Source organism: Epinephelus fuscoguttatus, linkage group LG18 (genome assembly GCF_011397635.1).
Source record: "Epinephelus fuscoguttatus linkage group LG18, E.fuscoguttatus.final_Chr_v1".
Taxonomy (NCBI): domain Eukaryota; kingdom Metazoa; phylum Chordata; class Actinopteri; order Perciformes; family Serranidae; genus Epinephelus; species Epinephelus fuscoguttatus.
This window is the reverse complement of record NC_064769.1, coordinates 9,009,210-9,026,247: the sequence shown is the minus strand read 5'-3', so window position 1 is coordinate 9,026,247 and position 17,038 is coordinate 9,009,210. Positions and strand designations below refer to the sequence as shown.

Genomic DNA, 17,038 nt, shown 5'->3' with positions numbered 1-17,038 from the left:
AAAAAAAAAAACATTGTGAATTAAGAGACAACATGCCTAAACCCATTCCGGAGTCTCTTTAGTGCTTCAGGCGACTGTCACAATCCAGTAGTGAAATTGCTTGTCAAAAAGCACTTACTGAAGTTTAGAGGTTATATCAAAGACAGATATGGCATGAGGTTAGTTATTTTTAAGAATGTTCAAATTCTAAATTGACATTTTTAAGACTCTCTTCACACAGACTCCATATAGATCAAATCAGTTTTCCATTTCTTTCCATTGATCTAAGGCAAAATGCATGTTCTGTTAATACAAATTAAGTTAATTGATTCTTTCTGAAGTCAAACTCGCCCGCTGTGCTTCCATGAAAGAATATCACCATTAAGTCAGCTAAAATAAAGTTACTGAAGAAGAGAAAATTGAACCATCAGTGAAGCACCACACTCACTGCATTATAGAGGTGTAACACCAAGCGACCAACTGTATGTGTTAACTCACAAAAAAAATGTCTTTGTAGTTGTGACAAATCATTCAGATTTCATTAATTTTCTGTTCAAAATTGTTTTTTCACAGCCATTTATACTCCTAATATGCACTGTATCTAGCTGCAAACAAAATGTAAAAATCTAAAACAAGAAGTGGAATTGTTTCTCCTGGCTTCCATACAGTCAAGATGCTGGCAAGGATTACAAAAACATTTTTTTATCTCATGTAACACTGTAACATATTGGGTATGGAATTAATCTGCAGAAGCTGCGGTTCATGAGACCAAACTTTTCTATGGATGTCAGTTTTCTTTCTAAGTGTGACCTGCAACAGACTAGTTGTTTTAAACCCAGTTCAAACCAAAGATTGGCAACGAGACAAAACCACTTTAGAACATTGCAGAGAAAAGTTGCAGTGGTGTGAACTGGCCAGTCTGAGCTCAACTCAAGCCAGCTAATGGTGTCACCTGCAACTCAGCTGGTCAAATCGCCAGCGGCTTGTTTTAGAATATAAAGCACATCACCTGTTTCAGCAGCCAATCGCATTGTAGTTAAGTCTGCTGGTCAACCCAAATGACCGCAGACGGCATGATTACTTGCTGCGGCAGGTGCTCCGTCCCCGCCGAGCCCTCTGTTACCATCCGTGGGTTGCTGCTGCTGCTGCTGCTCGCTGTATATGCTTATGCTCCCCAACACACACACACACACACACACACACATACATTCTCACTGACTCATTAATTGGTGCTGGTTATTTATATTACTGTGACATAATTATTATGAATACAGTCCATCTGATGTTCGTTTTGTTTTCACTGTTTCTAGCATTCCCCTCCACACCCTTGTTGTTAGCCGATCTCCATTTCCCTCCTTTTGCCCATGTCTTTCTAATCCAGCTGTGTCTTGTTCTTGTGATTAGTTTTCTGTGTATATTTACCTGTGTGTTTCCCTTTGTTCTTTGTCAGTTCATTTATGGTCATCATTCCTGCATTCTTGCCTGTGTTCATCCTGTGTTCATCCCTGCATTATTCCTGGGCTCGTATCTGTGTTCTTGATGTTGTCCATGCTGCGTATCCTGCCTAATATCTTGCGTTTGGATTTTTTTTTTTTACCTGAGATCCTCACATTTTTCCCAGTTGGTTTTCAGTTTATTTTTTGCTCTACTTTCATTTGGACTTTCAGTAACCTGCTGTATCTGAATGTTTTTTATCAGCTGTATTAAAGCTCACTTATTGTTAAAACCTCAACCGGCCCGTTAGTCTGCATTTGGGTTCTCCTTGAACTGACACGTGACACTACCTAGTTTTTAGAGGTTTAGCAGTAGCGGGGGTCAGCGATGATGGTATAAAATGGTCAATAAAACAGGTTTTTCAACAATTGTAAATCACTGTAACCATGAGAGGTTCTCGAGCATACAGTCATTAATGTGCACACAAAATATAAGGCTAATTGGCCCAGTAGTGTGTGAGATTATCTGTGGAAAGACCGTACACACACACACACACACACACACGTGCAAACACACGATCAAACGCATGATCCCATCTATGATTAAGCTTGGAAGAAGTAATAACATAGAATTTTAGCATGTACTTTATTAATTAAACAATAAAACATGATCACAAAGGGTCCGGGTGGAAATGTTAGTTGGGAAGTAGCCGTGGGAAAATACAAGTAATAATTGCATTGGGGGTTTTGTATGATTTTTCTTTCTTTGTTTATAGAATAGGAAGAAACCCAGATTAATGTTTAATTATTTTGATGTATCCATTGAAAAGAAACAAGACGGCTATTAACAAATGTCTGCCATTTGCTTTAAGTTGCACACAGTGCAAAGCTTGAACATGTGATCATGAGTTAAATGTATCACCTGTTGTACATCTTTTAAGCTTTATCCTGCACTTTATAATTACTGTGGTTAAAACTGAGGAAAAGGTATTGAGGTTGAATCTTGCTGAATGTCTGAATTTCGCTCTCAAAGCTATCTGCACCATTTGTGTTGTAAGCCCATAGTCATGCTGCTTTGGGTACCTCTGTAGCAGCTCCTATTCACACAATCAGCTGAATTTATTCTGATACTGAAGAAAAAGTCTAAATTTGCCCCCTCACTGGAGTGCAATCTTGTGTTTTTATTTTCCTGTAGTTAAATGTGCCTCACTCTCACTTAATCAGGCATGTTGATTAAGTCTCTAATTTGAAGCGGTGGAAAGGAGGAGTAGATGGAGTGGGTGGGTGGGTGGGTGGGTGGGTGTGCGTGTGTGTGTGTGTGTTGTACATAATATCAGTCAGTCACTGCAGAGGATTACAGTGTCTTCAGAGAACATTTCTGTTTTACATTACTTCATTAGGCTCCCTTTGATAACCTTTCATTTCATATTATTAGTTTTCATTTAATCCCGGCCCCTGTCTAAGCTGCTGTTTGCAATGTACTGCATGACGGCAGAAGCCTGTGGAGAGACAACTCCACTACAAGTGTAGGGCTGCGTAATTAAGCAATAAGCCACAAGAGGCCAAGCTTTACAGTGATTTTTGAACAGCTGCTGTGAGATGTGTTGTCAGGCACGACTTGTTAGCTGTACTTGAAATCAGTGTAAAATACACTTTTTATTGATTTACTGCCATCAAAAAATAGGGTTGTAAAATTAGTAGATTTAAATCCATCTCTGTATATTTTCATTGTTAGTGCCGGAGTCCACCATCCCCACTCGAGATTCCAATTACCTACCTACACAAAAGGGATTCACAGGAAAGTATGCAGTATGTTATTTCATTAATATCGGCCTCACTGTTAACTGTTCACTTACAGCTGTATCACAGCTTTTGGTTACTTCTAATCCAAACCAAACATGTACTATTACTCCTGCTAACACATTAAATTATGCATGTATTTGTCAATGAGGTTGTTTATCAGAAATCTACAAAACAAGACAATGTAAATTTGTTTGGCTGCACTGTAAACAGAGACCACTTGCTCCTCTGTTGTTTTTCTGACATTGACATCGACATCAAGAAGAGTTTACTGCAGTACAGTACTTATTAACTGCCAGTGTTGCCAAATCAACCTTAAAGGTCCAGTATGTAGGATTTAGGGGGGATATCTATTGGCACAATTGGAGCATAATATTCATAACTATGTTTTCATTAGTTTAAAATTAGCTAAGACTAAGTATTTATGTGTTTTTGGTACATTTTAATGAGCCGTTCCTTTATACCAACATATGGAGCCGGTCCTCCTGCGCTGAATCCGCCATGTTGTTTCTACAATAGCCCAGAACAGACAAACCAAACACTGGCTCTGTAGGGCCATTCGAGTTTTCGCGTCAACCAGTGTAGTTCTCCTACACACTTGGCACACGGGACAAGTTTCAGTTAGTTGCAATCTGCACCCTCACCGCTAGATGCCACTAAATGCTTCACACTAGCACTTTATATCTTAAGAACTATAACTTAAACTAACTCTCCTTTAGCCAGGACATATAATTAGGTAATAACATTTCTTGGTTCCACTGTATTTAATGTAAAACACATACAGAAAGCGTTGTGCATATTTACCAACAACTTTGCTGAGCAAAACTGAGGACAGAATCTGTGAGTTTTACTCTAAAGCACATTCCTCTGTTTTAACAAGGAAAAAACAAAACAGGCCTGGCAGTAATCAGCAGTGAATACAGTGAAGTTCATCACTGCTCATATTTGCCATTTAACCAGCACCACCTCCACCCCAGAATCTGCCCATAGGCTTTAATTCTAGTTTTCTTTGAGGGGGATGGGTATTTGTTCCTGTACCTCTCCATTTCCTCCCTGTGCATGTGCATTCGTAATTGTATACTGTTGGAAATGACGAGGTCGGAGTCTAGACACCTAACATTAGCTGTTCATAACTCTGTATTCATATATTAATAAATCTATTCAAGTTGGCTGACTGAGGTTTCAGGACATCACATATGTTGGTTGAAAGCTGCAATTTCCTAGATGCCCAATAAAGCCACCCTATTATGCATTAATGGTTCGAGCCTGTCATCTTTTGTTCATAGTCTGGCATAATTGAAATAGCAGGCTTTTAAATTCCCATCAGTTGTCTCCAAAAATGTTTGTCTCACGCCTAGCTCATTATGAGCTGCATCCCAGACAATATACAGATATTAACGAAGGACCTGTGTGACATTAAGTCAAAGTTCTGCTGCAGAAAAAGATGATTTGATTGCCACAGGAAGTATCGGTGTTCAGATGAAGCATTTAATTGCATTGTTTTGCTCCTCTTTTCTACCTTAAATTATAGCCCCTTCAAATGATTTCAAAGAAAAAAATGAGTGCTCACACTCTCCCTTAAACAATAACAAGCTGGTGTGTTCCTCCTCTCAGTTAAAACCCACCACTGGAAAGCATTTAGTGTCACTTGTGTGTAAATGGATTATGTTTTCCAGATACTATAAAAGTGGATATGAGGGCTCACTACCAATGCTTTGCATTGCTGGCTTTCTGTCTGAAACTGAAATTTTAACAAGGGTTTGTCAAAAGACCAGTAATGATATAGATATCAATATTCACGATCTCTATGAATTTGAAATTGATTTGGTTTAAGTAATGTTCTCTCCTCCTCCTCCTCCACCTTCTGGCAAATGGTAGATCTGTTTACTGCTGATAATCTTATCATATTCAAATCTCCCTCATCAACCTGTCCCTGCAAATCTTCATCTCTCTTATTGATCACCCATGTGAGATAATGAAAGCCAATCTAAGCAATCAACCGTCTTGTCTGCAGGGCTAAAGATCCGCGAGGTGATGATCAACGTGTCACGTCAGCAGGTGGAGGACTTCCATGGCCCGGAGGATTACTGGTGTCTGTGTGTCGCCTGGAGTCACCTGGGAACCTCCAAGAGCCGCAAGGCAACTGTCCGGATCGCCTGTAAGCAACATGTCACTTTGATACTGACTGACCTTATTGTCCCTGAAAAGGTTATTCCTCAAACTGGTGGCATGATGTTGTAGAAGCCGTCATTCTTTTCCATGTTCATGTATGTGAGCGGAAGAAGGTCACACATGTACAAATTCCCCCTCACGTTGTTGTAGTTGTTCTTTAATACAGGTTGTTTATTCTCTTCCCTAGACCTGAGGAAGAACTTTGAGCAGGACCCCCAAGGCACCGAGGTGCCTCTGAATGGCATGATTGTGTTGCACTGTCGTCCCCCAGAGGGAGTGCCTGTGGCTGAGGTGAGGGCTTCTTGCACTTCAAACAATGAACATTTTCTCCTGTGTTGCCTGGAGAGGAGCAGTCATCCGTCTGGTTTACTTGCAGTGTAACTCTATATTCATGATACAATGTTTTGTTACTCTCCAGCCACAGACACATATGCGCTTTTTCCTTCAGTTTAGTATGAGCCAGAGCTGCAGTTGATGAGCTGAAGCTGCCGTTTGTTTAGTTTCTCAGGCTCACTCTGTTCAAGGCAGAGAGATCATTCACATACTGGGAGTAATATCTATCCATGTGCATCGCTATGTTCTCTGGTAAAAGGATGTACGGCTATAACTTATTTAGATGTCATGTATTCATTTCACTCTCACTATCATTCCCTCTCCCCCTTCTTGGCGTGTTTGTGTGTGTGTGTGTGTGTGTGTGTGTGTGTGTGTGTGTGTGTGTGTGTGTGTGCCTGAAAGAGAGAGCCTGCCGTTTCCATTTTAATTTTTACTATGAATATGAAATGAGGCTCTTGCGGACAGTCCTGTTGAGTGGTGTGTGTTGTGCTGCGCTCTGATGTTGTGCGCCTTCATGTGAAGGCTCAGCAGGCAGATGTGTCAATATCAAAGCCTGTGTGCCCAAGCATCTGAAGCTTTGCATTTACTTAAAGGCACAGTCCACGATCCATACGTAAACAAAGTGACAGCCCTACCAGCACATTTCAAAGCACAGGACTAGAACCCTGCTACTTCTCCCAAATTGACTGACAGGTCTTTTCATCCACTGACTCATAAGTTATGAATCTTTTATGGTGCTAATAGTAAAAGCTTTGTTTACAGTCCGTGATGTTTCTACACAGCAGCAAAACAGTTTATATAACAGTTTATATTCTTAAATATGATCAGCTGAAAATTATTGATGTTTCATCTATAAGATAAACCTTTTAATTACATTCAGCGCAGCCTGATTGATTAGGGCAGTGATCCTTTTTCCTGAGTTTGGCTCTCTTCCAGCACATTGGCTTATGAAACAATGATGAGGTTAAAGAGCTGACTTGCACTTTAAAACCTCAATAACTGATTACAGGGTAAAGTCTACATCACGTTTTCCTGCCATTAATCATAAATTCACACATGGAATAGGTGTATTTCCGCTACTGTAAAAGTAACATACATTTTGTGTCTTACTTTGTTTCAAATAGTTTACACTGCAGAATCTATAGCGAGGAAAAATGTGATGCTACAAAGTAAGGTGTTTCCATTTTTAGTTATTTGTATTCTGACAAAATGACTGAAAAAGGTTTAAGAAACAAACCACAGGGTCATGTCAGACTAACACACTTAAAGGTTGACTGTCCAACTGAGTATGCAAAAATTGAACAAGCACAAATAAGCCTGCCAGGCATACCTGGCAGGTCATTACTGCCAGTGGTGTAGTGGAAGGTATACCCACCTCTTTGTCTCACTGTTTAGAGTATCAGCCAAAAAACCATTGGGATATGGAAAATACTTTGGGAACAAGGTGACAAGCTCATGACAGATTTATTTATATGATCATCTGATCCAGGTACACTACTGCATGTGTTTACATTATGTAGCTGACACTGTTACGTGCTCATGTTAGGGAAACATTAGGGATGGGAATCACCAGAGGATCCATGATATGATATTATCATGATATTTTGGTCATGATACAATGTTATTGCAATTTTAAAATATGTTGTGATATAGTGAGTATTATGATAAAATATGATCAGAGTCCCCAAAGGAAAACTTTGTCAACATCTGTTTTATCTAAAATATTTTCAGTCGGTTCATCACACTTGAGCCATTTTTGCAGCAGCAGCAAAATGTATCGAGTGGACTGAAAACGCAATTGATTACATTATTCTAGTAGTTTAATTTGTATTCATCATACTAATAATTTATATAATAAAAATTGATATTTGGCACTTTGTGACGATACAATATTGCCACACAAAAATATCGCGATACTATGCTGTATCAATTTTTTTCTCCACCCCAAGGAAACCCCTGGGTAGAAAGTGTTGCGATTTTCACTTACAGTCATTCCCTGGCTGCAATGATGGTGCAGTGACAGCAAGATGCGGAAGACTTGAATGATGACCAGTCAGAGCAGAGTGGGATATTTTGGAATGATGGATTAAAAACACAGGCACTAAAATGGAGAGTCCTCAGACAGAGTGTGAATACAGGTGTTCCAGCACAGACAGTATGAGGAAATAAGGTGTTTTTTTGAAGATTAAACATGTTCTAGTAGAAACCGTATTTAGAAGTAGGAGCCTAAAAATGAGAATATTAGGTCCTCTTTTAATTCAAGCTGAAAGTCAACACTTGTTAGTAAACATGTACCTAAAGGATATAGCCCACACATGTCCTCCAGCTGGCTGTTTGTTCTGTATTTTCATGTTAATAAAACGTTGATTGCAAGACAAAAGTAGATAAGGGCTTTAAGACTCCTTAAAGATGACCATGCACTCCTTCCACAGCACACATAGCGCACGTAAAACTGGGTTTGTTCCTTCTGTGTGTGTGTGTGTGTGTGTGTGGTGTGATGAATGATTCAGCTCTCACAAATGGAGCATCGGTGTACCACGAGTCTCCCCCATGCATTGTGGTCATCAAATAGGCAACGGCTCATGCATTCATTAATGTGACTCTGGCTAACAAAGAGAATGGTAATAGTAAATAATGCAGGGACAAATCCAGCTCCCTCCAGTATGACTTGCTCCGGGAAAAAAAATACTCGCATCAAGAGTTGGGGATGTGACTGTACTTCTCGTTTCATGACTTAAGGCATTGCTGAGAGGTTAAAGCCTTTTTTTGTAACCAGCACTGTGAAATTTGGCTCAGAGAGAAGCTGTAGCTCAGCTACAGTTTGAGTTTAAGGAATTGAGGTCATGGTGCAGTGTATTCTGTTGAACCCTATGTGTATTCCGAGGCATATTTATTTTGGTCATGACATTCATTTGAATGTTTCATATTCCTGCAATTTGTAATGGATCCTGATGGAAATTAATACTTTAACAGTTGCAGTAATTGCTGAGTTGACCTGATGCAAATGAAATGACTTCCAACTTTGCGTGCTGTTTTAAGACATAAACACTGTACAGCCGACTTTACAGCTTGAAATCCCCTTATGTCGCCGCTCTCTTCGTGTTCTCAGAGGCAACACTAACAGCAAGAGAGAGGGAAGAACTTTATCCGCATCTCGCTGTAACTAAGCCACCCGGGAGTTTACTGGGCTGCTGTGTAGGATGTTAATGAAAATCAGAGAATGCCATATTATCTGTCCCAGCAGTGATAGAGGCAATAATCTGTGAACGCTGTAAGTCCGACCACAGAGAATGTATCATCGTAAAACAGCTTAAGTCCGCTTCAGTTTATTGGTGACAAGAGTCAAGATGGCCAAATCTTTTCACTTGGCTCCACTTTTTATAGACAGGGAGCAGTTTAGAATACAGATTATATGCACTGTGATGTTGAAGTTATGACATTATTGGTTCTGTTTAGGGCATGATAATCACATAATCATTTTTATTAAAGCCAAACTGAAATTAAAATCCCCTTTTGCTAAGAAGTCAATATATACTGGATGTGCTCAGTGTTAGTTTTTGGACTTGTGTACTTATTTGGTCAGAATGTAATCGCCAAACACAAGCCAGAGCCCTGAGGTCACAGGACGACCTGCTGCTGTATTGACACAGTGGTCGTTGTTCATCACAACAACTGGACACATGAAAGACCACTGTGGGATATGTATGTGGGAGCTGCCTTAGCGGATGCTGAAATAACAAACAAAGAAGTAGCACCCAGTGCAGAGGTAGGCAGCCTGCAGCTCTGGAGCCACAGATCTGCAGGCTGCCTACCGCATCATTGTTGTAGGCCTAAAGAAATTCTTACATTCTCTAGTTGTAAAAATGTGTAGCCTACAGAATTAAAAACATTTTGTCAACTACGTCTACGGCCTGGCACCTTTACCTTACCTTTACCTCAGTAGTGTTGGCTAGTCTTGAATCTCTCTATCAAGGCTAGCTACGGACTCCAAATCCAAAAACTTAAAAGTCTCAGAGGAAAATGGAGACATTAATAAAGGGTGGACAGAAACTCTGACCAAATGTTTATAAATAGCCCACTGCTGACGAGCCACCTTGTGCTAAAACATATGAATGCTCCATTTAGACCTATTAGTAATGTTGATAGGCTATTTTAGACGCAGTACTATTTGTTACCATCATAGGACTCACATGTTTTGTGGCTCCAGACCGTTTTTGTTTTGTTTTTGGTCAAAAATGGCTCTTTTGATTGTAAAGGTTGCTGACCCCTGACCTAGTGGGAATCAGTTCTAATGTTAGCAAGTCAGGCTACTTTCAGCATGGAAGCTGATTAGTCATGCTGAGTTTTCTAGGTTCCACTTTCTAAGAGGAATATGTACTCATCAGTATGATGGGTCCTTCCAAATGTTGAATGTTTTATAGGGTAGGGCTGTTATACTTGTGTTGTTTATGTAATTACTTGTGTTGTTTATGTAATTTCTCAAAGCTTCTGTGTTTTATGCATGTTTGTATTCCCAAGGTTCAGTTGAACAAGGTCCTATCTGTGCATTTTTTGTGACATTGTAACAGATTGTGACATTTTTTCTTACTGTGAATGCATTTCTCATATGAGCAAAAATGCTCATGATAGCGTAATATGCTCTGAATCTGAGACAACACCTGAAAAAGCACTGTGCAGTCCACAAACAGCATACATTCAATAACTTTAAGATTTGAAATTTATGTTTATAATTACTAAGATCCAGTTTTTCTGTTACACTCGTTAGATGCAGCACTGGAGGTGTGTCTCCAGAGCCTTTCAGAGCCAACAAACTCACATCGATACTAACAGCTTGACAGCAGTTAAACCCGTTAATAACCATTAGATAACATTAGCTGTGTGATACTAACAGTTGGCCCCATCACTGTGTGACAGTGACATAAGATTTTACCCATTTTAAATAGTGTTTTTTTAAAAAGACAATATGTGGCAGTCAATGTTAATATCGTGGCATGATATGAATGAAAAAAAATATTCAAATCCCAAAACTGAAAACTGAATACCTACTAGTATAGGGACAGGTGTCAGATCACTAACAGTAGGGGGGGGGGGGGGGAATAATCTGGTGTCACCGTCACAACTGCTGTCTTGGGAAACGCCCACTCAGAGCCCTAAAGCTTAGACACAGTTTTCAAAAATATGTCAAAAAAACAGTTTTGTACTCTATTGTAAAATGTGAACTATGCAGAGGAGTTATAGTAATGTGTTGTTTACTTTCCTACACCAAACGTTATGGGGAATTTCAAGTTCAGTTTGACTTGAAAACAGAGTCTACTGAAATCACAATCCCTGGAGGTTAAGAATCATGGCTGTAATGATGACAGCATAATTAATGTAGCTCAAAGAAAACAATTAGAGCACCATCAGGGAACATGACTGTCACAGAAAATTACACTTTTTTATTTACTACTCAAGATTTTATAGCTTTACAAAACGACACTACACATCTCAAGCTTAGATGTTATTATGGAATGTTATTAAAAAAATATAATACTGCTGACTGATTAAGCTCAGTTGCTGAAAGCTCAATCAATCAGTATAGGGGCCGTTTGAAATTTCCAAACACATAAAAACACATTTAAAATACATGTAGGTGTTGTAAATATTAACTGAAGCATGACTCTGGAAAAACATGGCCTATTTTTAGGCCTCAAATTTATTAAATAAGCGTTTTAGGAGGTATTTGTCACAACCAGGAAAGTGATTATTTTATCCAGTCTGACTGTTGGAGAGAACTGTCAAACATCTATTATACAGCCTACTTAAAATGACATCCAAGCAAATAGCTGTTGAGCCTTGCCAGCTCTGAACAAGTGAAGTGAAAACTGTGGCTGCTGTTGTGAGGGTAAAAGTTTACTGGTGGAGAGGAAAAAAAAGGTCTCCAATAACTTCAGAAAAAAACTGTTTTACAATCATTAGCCTCACATTAACCGCCCAAGTATTCTATACCAAGTGTAATTAATCATCAAGCCTCTCATCCAAAGTCATTTGAAGTACTTAAAATGTAATTATTCAGTGATGAACATAACATTTCCAGAGATGGTGCGGAGATAAACCAAGGACACAACAAGGGTTTAGCCACCCCCGCCTCTAGAATATGCTGCTGTCAGATTTGGAGGGCTCATTTGTTTAATGTGATTTCATGAAAGTCATTGTTGCATTGAGAAAAGGCCATACATGACTGAGGGAAGGCGGAGAGGGTGCAGGAATGAGGGAAGTGAGAGGAGGAAGGGCGCTTGTTAATGAAACTCAACCTTAATTGAATCAGATGGAACAAAACCTACTGCAATGCTTTGTAATCGTCTTCATGTCACTTTCACTTCCCATTGAAAGGATTGTAAATGTAGGTCATTACATTTGCTTTCAGAATAATTGAGTGTTTAGGCTTGATGCAGGGAGGATCTGGAATGACTTGAACTGGACATACTTTTTTGGGGTGTCAAGTTTAAGATGATACCTATCTGCACTCACACACAGATTGCTCCGGGCCTTTGGCTCTCTCATCTCACCCTCTTCAAACAGCTTGAAGCTATCAGAAAAATGATACTCTGCTGCATGCTTCATGGAGCCCCTGCTGACCATTTGATGCTGCTTTCAATACATATAATGAGTTTATTTCATTTGCTCTCTCTCCTCCAGCTGGAAGTGATCTGTTACTAAATAAGATGAAAGTTACAAGGAAAACTTTCAGAGGGACACAGTGTGGATCAGTTTTCATTAGCTTCGGTTTAAATTAGCTGCTGTTTAATGGTCAACACGGTGACCTTGACACCACGTAGCCCCGCCACCAGCAGACTGCCGTAAGGCTCAGCTGGCTGGGTTAGGTGTGGTATAGTTCAACACTGGTTGCTGCTATCTAAGTGGAACAAATTTGCCAATTAAGCAAATCCGTTTCCTGTCCTCCCCAGGCACTGGCTTATCAGGCTCATTTGAGTCTGTCCTGTCCCTGCCTTCTCATCAGCATGTGCATCTCTCTATCGCTTTACCCCAAAGGGGAGACTCTAGGACTGACACAGAATGCAAATCGCACTCTGGGTTTGTACGCTTCCTACAGTGAACACTGGAAAACACTAAAGGAGGGCCAGAGTGAGAGGGATAAATCAAAGTAAAAACATGAGACAGAAAAACCAACCAGCACAAGACGATTATTTTAATTTACTTTAGCGTAAGAATTCCCTGAGATAAGGGCCCTGGCAAAAGAACACTCGCCACCAAAGAGAATTCACATATATTCCACTCCTACGATCACAGAAAGACTAAAGGAACAATTATGTGGTCAGTTACACTGAAGAAGACAGCAACTGTGGCTGCTACACATTTCCTTTTCTGTTTATTTGACTTCACTTTTACAAATGCCTTTATAGTTTTGGTGGTAGTGGTGGAACGCAACTAAATAAATGCGCTCAATCACCATACTATGGTACATTTTATGTTACTTTATACTTCTACTCCACTACATTGCAAAAGGATATATAACACTTTCAACAGCATTTACTTAGCAGCTTTAGATACATGTTACTTTGCAGATTCAGATTATTAATGGTAAAAGGTACATGGACCTACAGTTGTTCAGTGCCTTTCTAATCTCCTGACTACTCAAAGTGCTTTTATAATACATGTCACATTCACCCATTCACACACTGGTGGCTGAGGCTACTATACAAGGTGCCACCTGCTACACAGTTTAAACAAACTTTGGAGCAGTTTGGGGTTTAGTATCTGCCCAAGGATACTTCGACATGCAGACTGGAGGAGCTGCGGATCGAATCGCTGATTTTATGGTTAGTGGACAACCCACTCTAGCTCCTGAGCCACAGCTGCCCACCTTTTTTTTAACAAAAAAGGATATTTATTAATTCATACATTAATTATATTCGGTCAATTTAAGTTTAAGCCAGTTGATCCAAATCCTCCAGCTCCACATTCAACCTCACACTCCAGCTGAGCAACTCTGTCGCCCTTTTTCACACTAAATGTGTCCTTGTTGTAGTTGAGTACAGTAGCACAACTCCCACATCTCCCCTATAGTCTTCATCTACAATCCCAGCACCAACGTCAATGAAGTGTCTTGCTGCCAGTCCAGATCTTGGTGCAACTCTCCCATGACAGCCATGCAGAACTGCTATCTGGGACGTCTGTCTTCTCAGTGGTCTTATCCATAGGACCAATGGTGTAATCATATGCATTGTAGAGATCATACACCACTGTTTTAGTCGAGCCTCTGGTACTGTAGGTGTTGTGGCATGCTCAGAAAGTTTGAGGACAGGTCTGTCTTCTACAGGCTTTAACTCTGTCCTTGCTCTGTTTGATTGCATATACATCTGTAACTTCTAGGGCAGGCATGTTGCCAAAGGTTTTACAGTTAAAGACCAAGTGCACTAAACAGTTTATAAGGACTAAAGGCTAAATACTTGCCAACCAGACTATTGCAAGGTTAAAATCTCATCAAGCTTCTGCTCCAGTTTCTTGGTGGTCCAGCTTTTTAAAGATGAATTTCCTGCATTGGAAGTTGCACCAGATTAGAACCTCCCCAACTGTGTAGTACAAAATATAAATCAGTGAATGAATGATGATGTTTTGAAATAATTGAAGCTACCCATAAATACATACAGAACATAAAATTAGGCCAGACTTTTCCAGCTGCAACATTAGCCATGATTGCACATTAATGCATCAATAGTCATTAGCTATTAATACGATAAATCTATTATTTTGAGATGTGCCAGTCTGCATAATGAGTACTTTTATTTTTGGTATTTGAAGTGTATATTGATGTTAATACTTTTGTACATCTAATTAAATAAGATTTTGAATGCAGGAATTTAATTTGTAATAGTATTTCCACACTGTGGTATTGCTACTTTCAATTTAGTGAAAGATCTGAGTGCTGCTTCTAACTCTGTTCCTGATTAGGGGGGTTTGTGTGAGCTCCTCGCTTCTTTAAACACATTTTCACACTATTTCCCATTCATTCATGAATTTCAAATCAAAACTATTATTTTTCCATTGACTTAAGTGTCTTAAATGTGTTTCAGAACCAAAACACAGGCCAAAACCCTTCATCCATTTGTTAATACATACAGTGCAGCCAGTTGTGGGACAGAGAGCATCACAAACACGTTGCATCTTAAACACTTCAACAGTATTGCAGAGAGGTGACTGAGTGATCCTTAGTGAAGGGCAGATCCATATCACAGTAATCAATACTTCAACACTCAGACCTGGCTCAGTTGTTATCGATACCAACTAAAAAGGATTGATTAGAAAGTTGCTGTCTTTTTAAGTGCGGCTGCAAGGTTCTGGCAGACATAAAATGCACTGAAATAGTGCATGTTGGTGCAACTAAACAGACTCTGGTGACACAAGAATCCCAGAAGTCCACACCACAGTCATCCCCCTTTAGTCTGTTTTTGTAAACACTGCAGTTAGTCATTGATTTTGAGTAGATCTGTGAAATGGCTTGTTTGTATTATTTCTTATTACATTGATTTAAGCAACCTTTTTTCCTTAGTGGAAACTTAATATTTAGATATGCTGGTAATTGGTACATTTATTTTATAATACAGTAAAAGTACAGTGGCTTTATGTGACTTTTATTATTACATTTACATTATCATGTCAGAATTGTTTTCGGAAATTAGTGTGAATTGTCAGCTGCTCATAATGATATTGCGCAGTTCACTTTTACGTTTATTTTGTAAACATTATCCTGCCTTTTTATGATCTCAGCACAGATCAGCTAAGTATTATTTTTCACTCACTATTGTAAATCTATGAACTCAAAATTAGTAGTGTTGGCTGTGATTTGTATAAAAAATCACAGGTGGAAGAGGTGTTCAGATATTCTACTAAAATAAACCGTGTTTTCACTCTGCAATTCTGTCTCGATTTATGGCACAAAGTGCGTATGAAAGAGAGTCATGCCAGTGCCACTGCACAGTTCCATTTGTAGTTAACAGAGAATAGTAAACCTTTTGTTTATGCTGCATTTAGCTGAACTTTCAGTGCCCTTTGTATTGTGCTTCACAGCTGTATCACTCTCAGAACAGCCTAATTAAGCCTTAAAGTAGGAGATACTATCTCCTACATAGGAGATAACATGCATGCATGCATGCATGTAGGAGTTAAACTTGAATTTTGGCTAACACTGCCTGGGAAAAGATGCTTTGCACTTTGCCTCTAAGGGCTTCCGTAATTAATCCATAATGATACATTAGTAGATTATATTTTCTATTAATAATCAAAATCTACAAAGAATCAAGCAACTAAAGCTCCTACATAAATGTATAGGAGTAAAATGTACAGTATTTCTGTCTGAGATGTAATGGAGTAGATGTATATAGTATCATAAAGTAGAAGTACTCAATCAAACCACCTCAAAATGTTCTTAAAAAGAGAGTAAATGAGTAAATGTACTGACAGATGGAGAGGCAGAGTGGCATGTCAGAGGGCTCTGCAATGTGTTCCAGTCACTTTGCAGTTGGTTGCCATAATGGTGAGCAAATGTCACATCCTTTTTTGGCAAATGGTGAAGTAATGATGATGATAATATAATGTAATGATAAATGACCAGTTCTCTTTGTATGTGAGAGGTACTTTCTGGTGTAAATCGGTGATGATACTGACCCCATGAAGCAGAGTGGGTACCATGACATGACTGATCTACAATAAGTACAGTTTATTTGTCTTTATCATGAAGACAATTGTGTTTCCAGTATCAGTTACATCCATTCATAAATGGCAGGCCACAGCAATCTCTGGCCTCATGTTAGCCCAACTATGACAGTATTTTGCTGTCTGATAGTAAACAACCTAAAAAGTTTTGATCGTTAGCCATGAGCTTATCGTCAAGTGTTACATTGGCATACTCTGCATCAGATGCTGCCGACGGGGATTGTCAATATAGGATCAGGGCTTGAGCCAAGGTTTAGAGAGAGATACAAAACAGCAAGAGAGGAGGCAGGCTTGTCACAGATGCCACTTTAGTAGAAGCCTAGTGTTTATACTGTGCCTGGAGAATGAAGCTTTGATTGTGTTCCTTTACTGTAATTTGTAATGTGTGTAACATTATCAGCAGGGGATGGACAACCCTACACCTACAGTACCAACATTATATAGGGTTATCGTGCAACATGTGTGCAGGTGTGTACCCTGCACACAAATAGGTCTGTCAGTAACACAAAAATGAATACACACCAATGACATCGCACTGTCTCTATGGAAAATTGTAAATGGGAAAATAATACTTCTCTGCATTGCTTTAATAACTTATTAATAATGCA

General features: G+C 39.3%; 1 protein-coding gene across 2 annotated transcripts in view; it reads left to right on the top strand.

Moving 5' to 3' along the window:
* LOC125905544 (netrin receptor UNC5D-like) overlaps positions 1-17,038 on the top strand; it is a 236,520-nt gene that overhangs the window by 171,115 nt on the left and 48,367 nt on the right. For both annotated transcript variants that reach the window (XM_049603559.1, XM_049603561.1), the window contains 2 exons: positions 5,227-5,370; positions 5,572-5,675. In XM_049603559.1, the coding sequence (XP_049459516.1) occupies positions 5,227-5,370; positions 5,572-5,675 (248 nt within the window). The remainder of the gene's footprint in view (positions 1-5,226; positions 5,371-5,571; positions 5,676-17,038) is intronic.